General features: G+C 36.4%; 1 protein-coding gene across 2 annotated transcripts in view; it reads right to left on the bottom strand.

Moving 5' to 3' along the window:
- The window catches only part of LOC115212741 (nephrocystin-3), an 85168-nt gene that overhangs the window by 34316 nt on the left and 35324 nt on the right, over window positions 1-15528 (bottom strand). For both annotated transcript variants that reach the window (XM_029781399.2, XM_029781406.2), the window contains exons 17-21: window positions 12969-13110; window positions 8679-8843; window positions 7088-7191; window positions 4623-4745; window positions 2098-2195 (exon numbers count right to left, since the gene is read on the bottom strand). In XM_029781399.2, coding sequence (XP_029637259.1) covers window positions 2098-2195; window positions 4623-4745; window positions 7088-7191; window positions 8679-8843; window positions 12969-13110 — 632 coding nt within the window. The remainder of the gene's footprint in view (window positions 1-2097; window positions 2196-4622; window positions 4746-7087; window positions 7192-8678; window positions 8844-12968; window positions 13111-15528) is intronic.

Raw genomic sequence — 15528 nt, 5'->3', positions numbered from 1 at the left:
CCGGATGTTCACCTCAATAGCAGGAGTGAAGTGTTTACTCCTTGTTTGCATGAAAGAAAGTACATTCTATTGTACCTGCATGACCCACCATGACTGCAATCATAGGTCCCCTGCCTCAACCTTCTGCAAACGACCTTCCACCAATGGTCTTGGGCCCAGCAAAAAGAGTTTGGCCAAGACACATACCAATGCACCCATGTACACATATGCACACCCCGCATATAACTATCCCCCACCACATACCTCCTCACACTAATTGTACCCCCATAATATAAACAGACCCCAAACACGCACATTACTCACCAAACACTAATATTAAAAACCCCAGTTTTATCTTTTACAGAAAGAAAACAGAACAATGAACACAACGCTATATATATATATACACCTCACCAGAAAAATTAATACATATGACACCGCTACACATACCACACCCCCCATCCCCACAGAGACAGCACATTATTAATACAAACTTCCCCCCACTTCAAGATATCACTTGCTGGCTTCACAAAATACCTAACCAAGGGACATAACTCCTAGTCAAATTGTCTGGACCACTTTTCACCACCTTTTTACAGCAAACACCGACCTGTTGTGCTAATCCAGGCAGTGGAGAGCAGTCACCATATTCCTTTCCATGTTGGCTATCTCTGATGAGCATATTTATATAATTGGATTGTTACCTCCATTTAACACTCCATTGTATTTTTTACATGAAAGCAATTGGTAAAACCAGTTGTGATGAATACTTAATACTATAAAATTTGGATAATATATATATATCTACATGGATCGCAGGACGGCCTGCTGTACTTACATTGGATTGTAGGGTGACCTGCTGTGCTTGAGGAGACCTATTGAGTCAAGTACATCACCATCAACATCAAAAAGTCAAATGGAAATTATAGTTGTGATACCTGTGCCGGTGGCATGTAAAATGCACCATTTGTACATGGTCGAAGCCAGCTACGCCTTGACTGGCTTCCGTGCCGATGGCACTTAGAAGGCACCATCTGTACATGGCTGATGCCAGTGCCGCTTTGACTGACTTCCGTGCCGGTGGCACGTAAAAAGCACCCACTACACTCACGGAGTGGCTGGCATTGGGAAGGGCATCCAGCTGTAGAAACACTGATCAGACTGGAGCCTGGTGCAGCCTCCTGGCTTTCCAGACCCCAGTCGAACTGTCCAACCCATGCTAGCATGGAAAACGGACATAAAACGATGATGATGATGATGATATATATACACACATACACATACACACACACACACACACATGTATATGGTCATACGGCCTATGAACAACACTTGGCATTCATTGTATCAGACACAATTAGAAGCATCTTTGTTAATTCTTTCCAATGAGAAAGAATTTGAGCAAGTACTTGTACACTGAAATCTATTCAGATTTTGATTTAGAATTTAGAGTGGTTAGTTAACATCAACTAGCCCTATGATCAATCATGACTATCTTGTGTTATTTTGTATAGTGTATCTAGGACTATATTTTTTAAATTGTCTATATTTTTGAAGGTTTAACTGTGAGTCAGGGTAGATTTGGCTGCTTTTTCTGGCAAGGCAAACGACCACAAAGAGACATCCTTGTTGATAGACAAAAATTACTTGGAAACTGTGATATGAAGGAACATTAAACAGACAATTTTGGACAGCATAGCAGAGTTTAGAAATGGCTTATGACACTGCAACCTCTGTCCAGCAGAAAATTTTCACATCATTCAGTTACATTTCTAAATAGAAAAAGAGAGAATGTATTTCAACTTGTCATTTTAACCCTTCAACCCCATTAAGGAAGGCCTTTCTGGTGTATGGACACTGAAATCATAGATCATATTATCACTGTCTAAAATATCAGGTGACATTTAAACTCTCAATCCTAATCTGTAACTGCTTTTATTTATAGACAAGGATGACTGCAAGATACTATCATGGATATATATTTCATGATATTTAATCCTCATCCATTCTCTTTTGCACTTGTTGACTAAAAGATTAAACTGAATATCAATCATATTACAGAGACTGTATGCATATGCACGTGCATGTGTGTATAGACTTGTGTTTGGATTATAATACCTTCCATATGTTTTGTTTGGACTAAATATTCTTGAGCCATGCTGGTTTTGTCTGCTCCTATTAACTGCCAATGGCTAATAAGCTCTGCACAGCGACCTCTGGAGGAAACAAACAGAAAAAAAAAACATTCACTGATAATTGTACTTGTATGGGTTTGGTGTGTGTGTGTGTGTGTGTGTGTATGTTTTCTGTGCTCATTTCATTTTGGTTTCAAAGCAAAATAATACAATGTTAAAGATGATAGTTTTTAAGACATGGTAGTTGGTAAAATAACATTAACAAACAATTGTGAATTCTGAGTAAGTAACAAGGAAGCTTCTAGATTATTATCCAACTTTCTTGAAACAGTAGTCAAATGTTCTCCAAATCTCACTCTATAAGTAATATTAGAAGAATTAATTAACTAATGTAGTCCTTGATGCATTACATCTGGCAAAATGTTTAGATGGTAAATAATGGAATATCTTTGACCATAGGTTCTATTAATCAAGACTGATTTGAGTAACTTATAGTGGACATTTCATGTATTGGCTTTCGTGCTGGAAATCAGAATGAGTTGGGTAAATTAGTCTTGTGAATGGTTCTTGAAGTAATGGTTGTCATTTTAGATTGTGTAATCATAGTTAAATTACTTTGCTGTTGTGTTGTTCAGCCCTAGTTAAACAGATTTAAAATCAAAAGAATTCCAGTCAAAAACATTCTATCTATTTTTCTCAAACATGATGTGTCTAGGATCACATTAACCTAGATAGCCCTTCCTTTTAAAGACAGTAGCATGTGCTTTCAAGAAGATTTGGCTGATATTTTTATCAGGTGAAACAATCTTGTAGAGGCTCATCCCCTTGTTGATTTGTATTAAATAGATTGCAATGTCTGTTTACTGTAGATAAATAACAGGGTGTACATAGAAACTTTAATTGCAAATTATCTATAAATAAACATCATTAACTCTATTTTACAATAATTTCTTATATTAGTCAAATTTGCACAGGGATAGCAAAACATCACCCAAACAATATGCCTGACACTTTTCTGATGGGCTCTTGAAGAAAATTTGAGCATAAAATATATAGCATATCTTCCAGCACTTAACGATTTCTAATAAGTTAACATACAAATATTTACAAACATTAATAAATATTTACAAACATTAACAAGCTAGGATGTTAACAAAATAGGATGTAACCAAATGAATGACTATTGAAGCCCAGCTATGTAATTATTATATATTATTTAAAACCGATTTACTCTAAGTATAAAATAAAGAATCAAACAATTACACATGCATCAATTCTAGAAGGAATTTTTCTCTCCCATCATTTGACAAAAGAATAGCACCATGAAAAAAAAAATCCATTAAATACTGAATAAAATGTAACTGATCAATGTAAACTTTGAAACTGTATACGATAGGAAAACAAATGTTAAGTAGGACATAACAGTGCTACACTTAGCTGTAGGTCAACAATGCATCTACAGTAAAAAGGCTGAGTCATGTGTTATTTAATACAACACAACACAATGACCAATGAAAAAGTGCTGCAAACATGTACACAATCATTTAGATCAGAATCAAGTCTAGTTCAACAGGAGCATGACATGGTCACCACACACATAACTGAAACCTTCACAATATGTACAAATGTGGGACATGAGATAATATTGTATGGTAACATATTTATAATATGGCAAAAGCTATGTTTTCTTTTCAGGACTAGAAAATACTTTATGTCTGTACTAAAGATAATGCTGGAGCCACTCCACACAAAACTATTAAAGGCAGCAACCAAGAAGTATCCAAAACTTCACTCAAGAATATAGTACTACAACAACAATTCTTGCTCCTCTGAACTCACAAACTGTGTGTCACTTGATTCAACTGTCTCTCCTCATTCTGTCATTCTTACTGTTTTAAACTGCATCAGCCTTTTATTAAATACTTGACATGATCTTTTATCACCAGAACTGCAGTCCACATTGACCTAGGATTAGTAGGTTCTTTCTTCATAAACTAAACAATGAAAACTGGAAAGTAAATCTAGCCATAGTCAATACTAATATCCTAATGTAATCATCAAACCACTTAAAATAATTCATTAATGCCATTCTACCATTTGTCAAAGACATTACAATAAGCAGTATTAACCAAAGCATTATCTTCTTAAAATGCTTCAAGTAACTCTGAATTTAATTTTGAGAAGGAGCATTTTTTATTCCCAATGGAAACAGAATTATCATATGAAAAGAGCATGAAGCAATTACACAAAATATGTACAATTCACATTGAAGTGGAGAACATTTAGGTCTTGAATAGTTCAAAGAGTATTCAAGGCTAAATAAAATATTAATTGGTTCTCAAAAACAAAGCCAACTCTATTTGATACAATACCCAAATTTGATGAATACTAACATGTAAAGTCCTAACATGGGAATTTCTTTAAAGTTCATGGTTATAATAGAAAACGGACAAAAATTTAAAAGAACAAATAAGGACAATTTTTGAAAAAAAAAATGGAAAAACCCACCGAGCATAGAGACGCTGAAAGATACAGAGGTTAAGAATACACTTCTTCAAGCCATCGATATCTCCACTTTCTTTCAGCAGCCATGGTAATTCATCAGCAACACGGCATGTCACATGACCAGGTCTGGAGAATACAAAGGTTTTTTTTTTAGATTCATACACAAAAAGAAGATATAACAAAGCAATAAAAAATATATCCTAAAATCCTTCAAAATGCAGCATAAAGGATTATAGAAATTTTTTGCTGTGTGTACAAATCATGAAATTTTATGCATTTCTTGGTGATATTTTACGGGTGCGTGAGAAGAAAAACCAAATAAGTGAATACAGGGGACCAATAAAGACTGAAGTTGAATGAATTCTGGAATGTGCATGGCGAATGAATATAAAAGAGCAATACTTTTATCAATGTAAGAGTAGTGACTACATTGTTACTGACAAGCAAAGATGTATGCTACTGAGACATAAGTTGAGCTGGTTGAATAAAATACTGATGTGTGAGAAAATTAAGGAAAACTAAACCAGATTGATAGACATTGCAGGATCATTGCAGTCCCACTGAACACATCAGTACAGAAAAACATACACTAAAAAGTTAATGGTGTTTTATATATACTGTAGGAATACTTCACAGTACATTAAATGTCTAAATGGCCAAGTGGCGTTGTTAATTAGATCATAATTATTCATACAATCAATTTCATATTCAGAAATGAAAGGAAATATTAATATCTGCACTACGTTTTGATTGAGCCAGTCTCAAATTATCATCAAATATCTATTTCTTGACGTGTACAGCATATGCTTTTATCAATGCGCCAAGTGACTGACACACTGTGGATATGAGCATTCTTACACTTAATTTAGAGCTAAAGATTTTAGTTCAAATCCAGTACACAACCAAAAATAAGACATCTAATAGTGTTTTGAGTAAAAGTAATCAGAATGTATAATAAACGTAATCACTGGCACCATTTGGGGAAAGGTGCAGTCAATTAAATTGATCTCATTACTGTAGTGATACCTTATCAATCCCAGAGAGGATAAAAGACAAAGCTGACTTTGGCAGTATTTGAACTCAGAACATGAAAGCTTGTAACTAATGATATTTTGCCCAGTGCTCTAACACTTTTGCCAATCCACAGCCCTCTGACAATGCAGATGTAAAATTTTTTTTTAAATGTTGAGAAACGGTCATATTAAACATGCAGAAAAATAGGTGGAAATTCCACATTATGTACCAGTGTAAGCTGTAGATGCACAAGGATTACATGCAATCTAAGAGAAAAGTGGTGGTGGTGGTAGTAGTGACAGTTGGGATGTATAATATATCATTGGGTCTCTCACTCTGTATACTGCTGTTAAGTCTATCTACTGCCCTATTCATCACCCTCTCACCAACAAAACCCTATCCTATACAGTGTAACACACTGTCAGTGTAATGAGAGATGGCATTTGAACTCTTAATTCACCACAACCCATTCTCATTCTACCTCACCATCACCTCTCTATCATTGCAGTTTTCCTCCACTATGATACCTGTGTAAAGATTTGTTCATATTTAGTAATCCTTACTGTCACCCTCTACTGCTAACTATTATTTTCTCTGCTGATATTTCACTCACTTGTTCACCATTACCTATTGTCATTATCACTCTACTTCTTTTCCATCTTGCTGCCCAAACAATTAGAGATGGAATTACCCTTGTACATATTCTTACTTGCCATCACCTATCTATGTTACTATCCCTCATCAACTCTCTCTCCTACAACATATCTTTTTTGATATTCTATCATGCTGATTTCTATTCAGCCTCCTACCAACAACCAATATATAGCTATCACTGCTTCTTTTCATCTCTTTTCCCTTTCACCCTCCAGCATTCCTCTTCTACTTGTTCTCCTGATAACACTTGCCTTAAATGGACAAAGACAGTAAAGGAGACTCTTAGTTTTGCAAGGGATCAAGGCCCTAGTGCTAGTAGCACAATAAAATGTACACAGTACACCTATGCAGTAGTTGACATTATAAAAGGTTATAGAAATCATGGCATTAGTGAGCTGTGGTCCTTCATTCTGCTTAGGAAGGCAGTAACTTCAAATAAGAACTTGGACAACAATGACCTGTCCAACCTATACCAGCATATAAAGCAGGTGTAAATCAACAATGATCATACTGTTGTTTCTTCTTTACAGATGAAACTATTGGTGCAGATAATTATAAGCTTATTTCTTAATACTGTTTCCAATTAGGTTTACTCTTAGCTATTTCAAGGTCATGGTTTCACTCAAAATTTCCAATAAGGTAACAGGGTGACTACAAGAAAATTAATCTGACAACATGGTCCAACCTCATTCATAGCATCTATATTCTCCAGCTGACTAAGCTTCAGTGTGATAATTAGTATGTATATAAACTAGTAAGAAATAGTAACGAATAAGAAAAAGTGTGATCTTGTGTCTTACCGGAGCAATCCACTGAAATAGGCTATCAATAGTTGACGAGTTTCCACTACATCTTCTTCATTCTGGTCTCGCTTAAAACAGAACACATACAATGCCTCTGTTGTCTTTAAAGAGAAGAGAGCAACAAAACTATCAACAACATTAATTTATTTCAAGCGAGTAAGGTGAATGTTTTTACGGGGAGAAGGTATAGACAATTGAATCAAGCCCAACATATTGCAGATGGAGGAGTGGATGGTAATGTATACCATAGTGGGATGTGAACTTTGAGCAGAAAGGATGAAAACAAAATATCAGAAAGAGTGTAGACTAGTATTCTTGCTAAATCACCATTTTTTAGTCCTGTTAATAGCACTAGAAAGTGATAACAGCTTGTAGCAGTTATACATTTATTCAGACTGGATTCTTGTCTTGGATCTTATTGGTATGATATTTCAGCTGTTGTACCTTCTGGCCTTCTTCAGGTATCTGTTGTATTGGGTAGTATTCTTGGAACTTCAAAATGGACCCTTTATTAAATCCATGCAGATATATTGTTCTCATTCCACTGTCCAGATCTAGGATATTTTTGTATTAGTTATTCTCCTACCTGCAATGTCTCTTACTTGTTCTGCCTGAACTTCAATATATATAGATTGACTAAACACAAATTGAACTTATGCTTGCTAGGTTATGACAACATTTAACACCTGACATTTGAAACTTATATTCACTATTCTACTGTTCTGTAGAACAATAGAGTAACAGGAATAAGGAGCTGTAAACATATTTTTTAATGGTCCTACAAACTTAGTCTACTGATGAGGTTAAGAAATCTCAAAATTTTTTCAGTTATCTTTCATTATTGTTCCCTCTCTATTATCTTGACTTTATCCCACAATGATTAGTGACTTACATTTTCTTTCCACAAATGATCAGCTCATCTTACTTCTATGCTCAATATCAGCCAATTCAGAGGGAACACAAAGGACAGCAAAAAAGAGCTGGGCATGCTCTTGTAAAGATCAAATATCATTTATGTAGTGAAATCTTCAACAGGCAAAATCATTCCTAGACCAATTAATGTTTGAGATTGACAAAAACAAAATTCAACAATATCTGCACAAGGTCAAGGCAGGCCAAATACAGAAACTAGAGGGAATGAAAAATCATAGTATGAGATACAAAATGGTTCATTATCAACTTGTGAAAACAGTCAGCAGAATGTCTGGATAAACCTCTGGAAGAGAGACAGGGAGAAGAAAGAAAGAAAGAAAGACAAAAACAAAGACAGATGTAAGGATGAAAACTTTATATTTTGCCCCTCACCTGTTGTAAAGCTCAAAAGAAAGTAAATATCAACACAATATATTTTTGATTTTTTTAATTAGCACTGTAACTTTACTCAATACTGCATTTTTGGATTCACTTGTGTTGTATCTTTGACAAAAAAGATGTTAATTCTTTTACCTGTAATGAAGCCTTATAGAGTAACAAGTGAAAAAATACAAAGAAAAATCCCCCTTTTTATGGTTGTCTCAAGTGAGAGCTGTCAACACTTTCAGAGTAACAAATATAAATACAACTATAGCAATAAGAAAACAAAACTGACCTGTTCATGTGCTGGCATCACTAGGCCTGTCTGGTATTTGAGAATTAACTGATCACAGAGCGCATTAAAAATTGGTGTCCATATTGACCATGTGAGTCCAGGCACCAATGCCAGAAGTTCGTTTTCATTAAGGCCATTACGGCTTACACAAAGTAGTTTCAGGATCTGATGAGAAAAGACATGAATGCAAAAAGACAAATCTAGTTTTCTTGTCAAGAGACACAATTGAACTTTAATCACAATTGAGACAGGAGTTAATTATGGGTACCTTATTTATATATATATATATCATCATCATTGTTTAACATCCGCTTTCCATGCTTAGCATGGGTTGGACGGTTCAACTGGGGTCTGGAAAGCCAGAAGGCTGCACCAGGCCCAGTCTGATCTGGCAGTGTTTCTACAGCTGGATGCCCTTCCTAACGCCAATCACACCGTGAGTGTAGTGGGTGCTTTTTATGTGCCAGACGAGGCTGGCAATGGCCACAATCAGATGGTGCTTTTTACGTGCCACCAGCACGGAGGCCAGTCAGGGTGGCACTGGCAACGGCCACGTTCGGATGGTTTTCTTACGTGCCACTGGCACTGGTATCACAACTACAATTTCCATTGATTTTGATCGATTTCGATTTCGATTTCACTTGCCTCAACAGGTTTTCGCAAGTAGAATTTTGTGTCCTGAGAAGGAAAGGTATGCATAAGTGGACTGGCTACATCCCAGGTAGAGGCCACAGGTTATAGTCTCACTTGTCCTGCCGGGTCTTCTCACGCACAGCGTACTTCCAAAGGTCTCGGTCACTAGTCATTGCCTCGGTGAGACCTAATGTTCGAAGGTCGTGCTTCACCACCTCGTCCCAGGTTTTCCTGGGTCTACCTCTTCCACAGGTTCCCTTAACCGCTAGGGTGTGGCACTTTTTCACCAACTATCTTCATTCATTCTCGCCCCATGACCATACCAGTGCAAACATCTCTCTTGCACACCACAACTGATGCTTCTTAGGTCCAACTTTTCTCTCAAGGCACTTACACTCTGTCGAGTATGAACACTGACATTACACATCCATCGGAGCATATTGGCTTCATTTCTTGCGAGCTTACACATGTCCTCAGCAGTCACAGCCCATGTTTCACTGCCATGTAGCATGGTTGTTCATACACATGCGTCATACAGTCTGCCTTTTGTCACCAACAGAGGCAAGGGCTCTCTGAAATTTGCCCAGGCTATTCTTACTCTAGCAGTTATACTTTCAGCACACCCGCCCCCGCTACTGACTTGGTCACCTAGGTAACGGAAGCTATCAACTACTTCTAGTTTTTCTCCCTGGAATGTGTTATGGAATTTTGATTTACTGTCGGGTGACTTTTGGTCATCCCTGTATAATCACAGGGTATCACTGGTACTTATTTCATCAACCCTGAGGAAATGAAAGGCAAAGTTGATCTCAGCAGAATTTGAATGCAGAACAAAATCAGACAAAATGCCTCATGCTAGCGAATCTGCTTAATTGGTACTTTACGTTGTCAACCTTAAGAGGATGAAAGGCGAAGTAGATCTGCGACGGGGTGCTGGAAAGTTCCTAGCTTCAATAGTATCGCAAAAGGCCTGACCTTCTGAGTTCTTTTACAGGACTTAGAAAAACTGAAGGGCCACTGTAATAAATGTGTGAACCTGAGAGGGGAATATGTTGAATAAAATCATAATTACCCAATCTATCCATATTTTCTTTTACCCAAAGCCAAGAACTTTTCAGCACACCCTCGCACATAGGATTTGAACACAGAACATCAAAAACTGTAAGAAGTACTAAAAGGCAAATTTGTTCAATGTTCTCAAAATTCTGTGAATCCACCACCACCCTAAATAATAAGGAATGTTGCGAATATAGGCACAAGACTAGAAGTTTGTAGAGATGAGAACAAAAGGTTAAAACCATCTTAGAACTTGACTGGTGCTTAATTTTATCAATTCCAAAAGGATGAAATGTAAAGTCCACTTTGGCAGTATTTGAACTTAGAATGCAAACAGAGAAATGGAATGACAATAAATAAATAACAAATGTTAGCGAAAGAGGCGAAAATGATGACATGAAGGAAATGAAGGCGGCGGGGAAGAAAGATGGTGGGAGGAGAGCAAGAATATCAACAAGGTACTTTGCCTGGTGATTTGTGTGTAGGATGTTTAGGTTGAATTTAACCATTAATGTATTGCCAATTTTATATGCCTTCCCTTATTTAACATCCATTTTCTCATGCTCAATTGGGTTGAGATGTGTGTGTGTGTGTGTGTGGCTGTGAGGTAAGAAGCCTGTTTCCCAACCACATGGTTCCAGGTTCAGCCCCACTGTGTGGCACCTTGGCCAAGTGTTTTCTACTACTATAGCATCGGCTGACCAAAGCCTTGAGTGGATCCGACAGACAGAAACTGAAAGAAGCTTCTCGTATAAATATATGCATATATGTGTGAGTGTGTGTGTGTTCCCAAACACTACTTGACAACTGGTGCGTTTATGTTCCCCATAACTTAGCAGTTCAGCTAAAGAGACCAATAGAATATATATATATATATTGAATTTGTAATCATATTTGTTTACATATACATGTATATAATGAATAAATATTTGGTTAAATATTTACATACTAGACACGTTGTGTATGTTTGCATAGTTACATATACGTATACATACTAGAGTTATATATGTAAACACATATATATATGCATGTATACATACTGCACATGTTGTGTGAAAGTTCTAACGACAGATGGCTTGCTGGCCATCGTGCATCTTGATAGCATTTAGATCAAACAGGTCTGGGAGTTCAAATATCTTGGCTCACTAGCTGCAAAGAAGAAAGTGGTGTCAACAGCAGAGAGCAACTGTTGAGTTGGATCTGCAACTTGTGTTTGCATCTCTTTAATGGTGTGTCTGGAAGAGCCCAACATCTCCCTAAAGACCAAGATCCCTCTTTTCTGCATGCTGGTTCTGCTTGTTTTCCTCTACAGCACTGAGACCTGGACCATTCCCAAACAAGACCTGAACAAGATCAAGGTGTTCCAAATGCAGTGTCTTCATCAGATCCTTGGTATCTTCTACACAAATGAATCTCAAAAAACAACATCCAAGAACTATGCCAGCAGCAGCCAATCACTGAAGACCAAGTCCAGCAGTGACGGTAACAGTGGTTTGGCCGCCTCTGCATGATGAGCACCAGAAGACTACCATACCAACTTTTATGGAAGCAGTGACCCATACACTGGAGGATCCAGCACAGTGCACCAAAGAAAACACGGGTGAAACAAACTGAGGAAGACCTGAGGTCACAGCACCTCAGCCTCAAACATGGTGTTGGCCATGGATTGGAAAGTGTGGAATAACCTTATGACTAGAGTTCATCATCCTGTGGTACTCACAGCAGCATATTGGTTGAGAGGACAGCCTTCCACTCCAGTTGTCATCTAGGGATTTTTACTTACTTACCTACTTACACATGTTGTGTATGTTAACATATTCATATGCATGTACACTTACTGGACATGTGTGTATATAGACATATTTACATATATGTATATATACTGAACATGTGTATATATATCATATTTACATATATGTATATATACTGGACATGTGTATATATATCATATTTACATGTAAGTACATATATGTGATGTTAGGTATGTTAACATATTTACTTATATGTGTACATATTTTCTTCCGTAAAAGCAACACCAGCATCTTAACAGAATGGAATTAGATTATACTCAAGATCCCATCAAGGTTCTAATTAGCATTGCAATTGTGGTAATCTAGTTTCTGACCATGAGCTCTAAAATGATCTTCACACAAATCAAAGTAGAATTCCTTACACAATTAGATTATGTTAAATACTGAAAAATATTGTATAAAACTAGACTTGTCAAGGCAGTATCATGTTGATTTTACTTGCAGATTACATTAAAGGTATAACTTTGATAGTCTGTATCGAAAATTCAGTGTTGCACTGTGTTGTTGGCAAAAAACTACTAGCTTCTCAATAGCTGAGTTCACCTAGATGAAAACTCATTCCATGAGAAAAGCAGCACAAAACACCATTGTAAATAATATGATTGTTGTATGACTAAACTTTGCTCAACTGAATTTCCTCTGAAGGCAAAACCTGCTATAAACTGGTGCCCAATCCAGCAGGTGATACAGCGCAAATATTTAATGTTATGGTGTTCAAGGTAAGTTATGACATATAAGAGTTGTCTTCTGATAACGGTACTGGATAGAAAAAACAAAGAAAGAAAATTACCTGCACCATGATGTCCTTTGTATTTTCTGACTCCCAAATAGTCTGCACTTTGTCTAAAACACAAACATATAGATCTACTGTGTCATTGCAGGACAGGATGTCTTTCAGATATTCCTTAGACTTTTCACTACGCTTCATTGTCCTGAGAAAAAAAAAAGAGAAAAACACAAAATTATAATAAATTATATTATTTAAATGACTGATATTTTAATTTTTATTGATTTTGGAAAGATGAAAAACAAAGTTGTTAGCTGTATATGAAGTGTGAAGGTTTATCAGTATTAAAGGTATACAGCTTTTCTCTTAACATAAAAAGACAAATAGGAAGCTATAGTAATTATAATACTTGGCAAAAAAAAAAAGCAAAATGGTGCATCAGCTATGGTAAATATACAATTGTTAATAAAGTGAATAGTTTTATTATCAAGAGAGAAGAGCAGTAGCCTTCATAGTTGTATGCTTTTCTAGAATGGTCAAGTTGGTATGATTGAGGTCCAGGTAAGGAGAGCAACACTAAAGAGGAATTATTACAGAAATTTTCTTGGTGCAGGGATAAGTAAAGGACTGGGGCCAAAATACAGTATAGAAGATAAAGGGAGGATAAGGTATGCTTTAAAAAAGCAGAGGTAAGACAGTACTGCATCCAAGCTAGTGGTTGTACTGTGCTGGTCAGTGAATCTTTGCTAATTAAAGCTGAAGTATTTTCCTTCCACAAAGAAAAGGCCTAGTCATTGTGATTGACAATGTATTTATATATAATATTGTTATGAGACAATGTTCTGAGTTCTTGCCCAGGTTAACTTTGTCTTTCATCCATCTAGAGGTTGATAAATAAAGTACCAGTCTAAGATGATAGACTGGTGGGATTGTTAAACCTTCAGATGGAATGCCTTGTGATACTTGATCTGGTTTGTTCTGAGTACCACTGCAGCCTACTTGGATAGTAGAGCTAATTTATTTACTGATTAACTGCAACCACCTGATTATTGGATGTCTTTAGTGAAGCCTACCCTGTTGCAAGTATATAGACCAGGTTTCTGATTTGAAGATACTTCCCACTATTTTAAAAGCACTGTAGGAGGCACAACTTCCCTCCTGACTGAACAATGAATTAAAAAAAATTTTAACCATTAGAGTATTTTGGTCTACAAGAGAGGTGATAGGACATCAGTCACTTAATTAATTCTCTTCAATGAGTGAGAAATTACATATCACATTTGCTGCAAAGAACTGGTGAACCTCAACCAGTTAACCAAGAAGCAATACCAGTGAGTTTGGAGTAGGTTAGGAGTCACTGAGCAACAGAAAGATGTAAGCTGTATTATCTCAACTGGGCAAAGGTCAAACAATACAATGACTGCAGAGAGATTGATGAATAGGCTGGAGCAGTGGTTCCCAAACTTTTTAGAGTCACGACCCACTATTTATCACACCAGTTTATGACGACCCACTTAACTCTACTGAGTAAAAACATTAATGAAATTAACAAATTTATATCAGATTACATCATCAGTGAGGCCTGTGAGAAGGATGAGCCTGTTTCTTGCTACGCTCAATAATAGAATTAACATCAGGTTCAATGTGTGATAGTTTCAGGCGTAAAGAATTTGAGAGCTGCAGTTTATTTCGATATTTGCCTTTAATCCCAACCATTGATGAAAATTCAGCTTCACAAATATAAGATGACGTGAAAGGGAGAAGTACTTTTAATGCTTCGGTGGAAATGATTGGGTACGAGGTTTGAAGAGACACCCAGAACTGTACCAATTTTCAGGTGTTAAAAGTCAGTTTCAAGGAAGAGTCTTTGGATAAATCGATAAGTTCCTCATCAGCTTTTGTTGATATTCCAGTCGTCACGTCAGGCTGAAAGGGGTTCATAATCCATCTTTTCTGTTGCATAGTATTCATCTCTTTATGAAAATAAAATTCAAAACTTTCATTTAACTTATTCAAGTGTTCAAATATCTCAATGATTATACCATCATCAACTTTTGCTTTATTCTCCATTACAAAAGTTTCAAATGTTTCAAAACAGTCATAATTTCGGTTGTTAATATGATTTTTCCACAAGACAAGTTTTTTCATAAAACCACGAATTTTCTCATGAATTGCAAATATACTGATACCTTCTGTTCCTTGTAAATACAAATTCAGGTCGTTTAATTTCGAAAAAATATCTGCCAAATATGTAAGCCTCAGAACAAATTCTTCGTCACACAAATATTTCACAAAATCGCTTTTATCTTCTAAAAATATGGCTATTTCTTCGCGGAGTTCTGCAAGTCTTGTTAACACTTTTCTCCTAGAGAGCCATCGTATTTCTCTGTGCAAAAGCAGTGATTTATGATCGCTTCCCATCTCTTCGCACAACTTCTCAAATAGGCGCGATTGCAAAGGCTTTGACTTAATAAAGTTCACTATTTTGACTGATGTATTCAAAACATTTTCAAAATTATCAGATAGATGTTTTGATACTAACGCTGCCCTGTGAAGGTTACAGTGAGTCCATGATGCATTGGGATTAAGTTCAAGTATTCTGGTCACCACACCATTATTTCTA

Source organism: Octopus sinensis, linkage group LG1 (assembly GCF_006345805.1).
Source record: "Octopus sinensis linkage group LG1, ASM634580v1, whole genome shotgun sequence".
In the NCBI taxonomy this organism is placed as follows: Eukaryota; Metazoa; Mollusca; class Cephalopoda; order Octopoda; family Octopodidae; genus Octopus; species Octopus sinensis.
The sequence above is the reverse complement of the archived record's forward strand: the minus strand, read 5'-3'. Positions and strand labels throughout refer to the sequence as shown.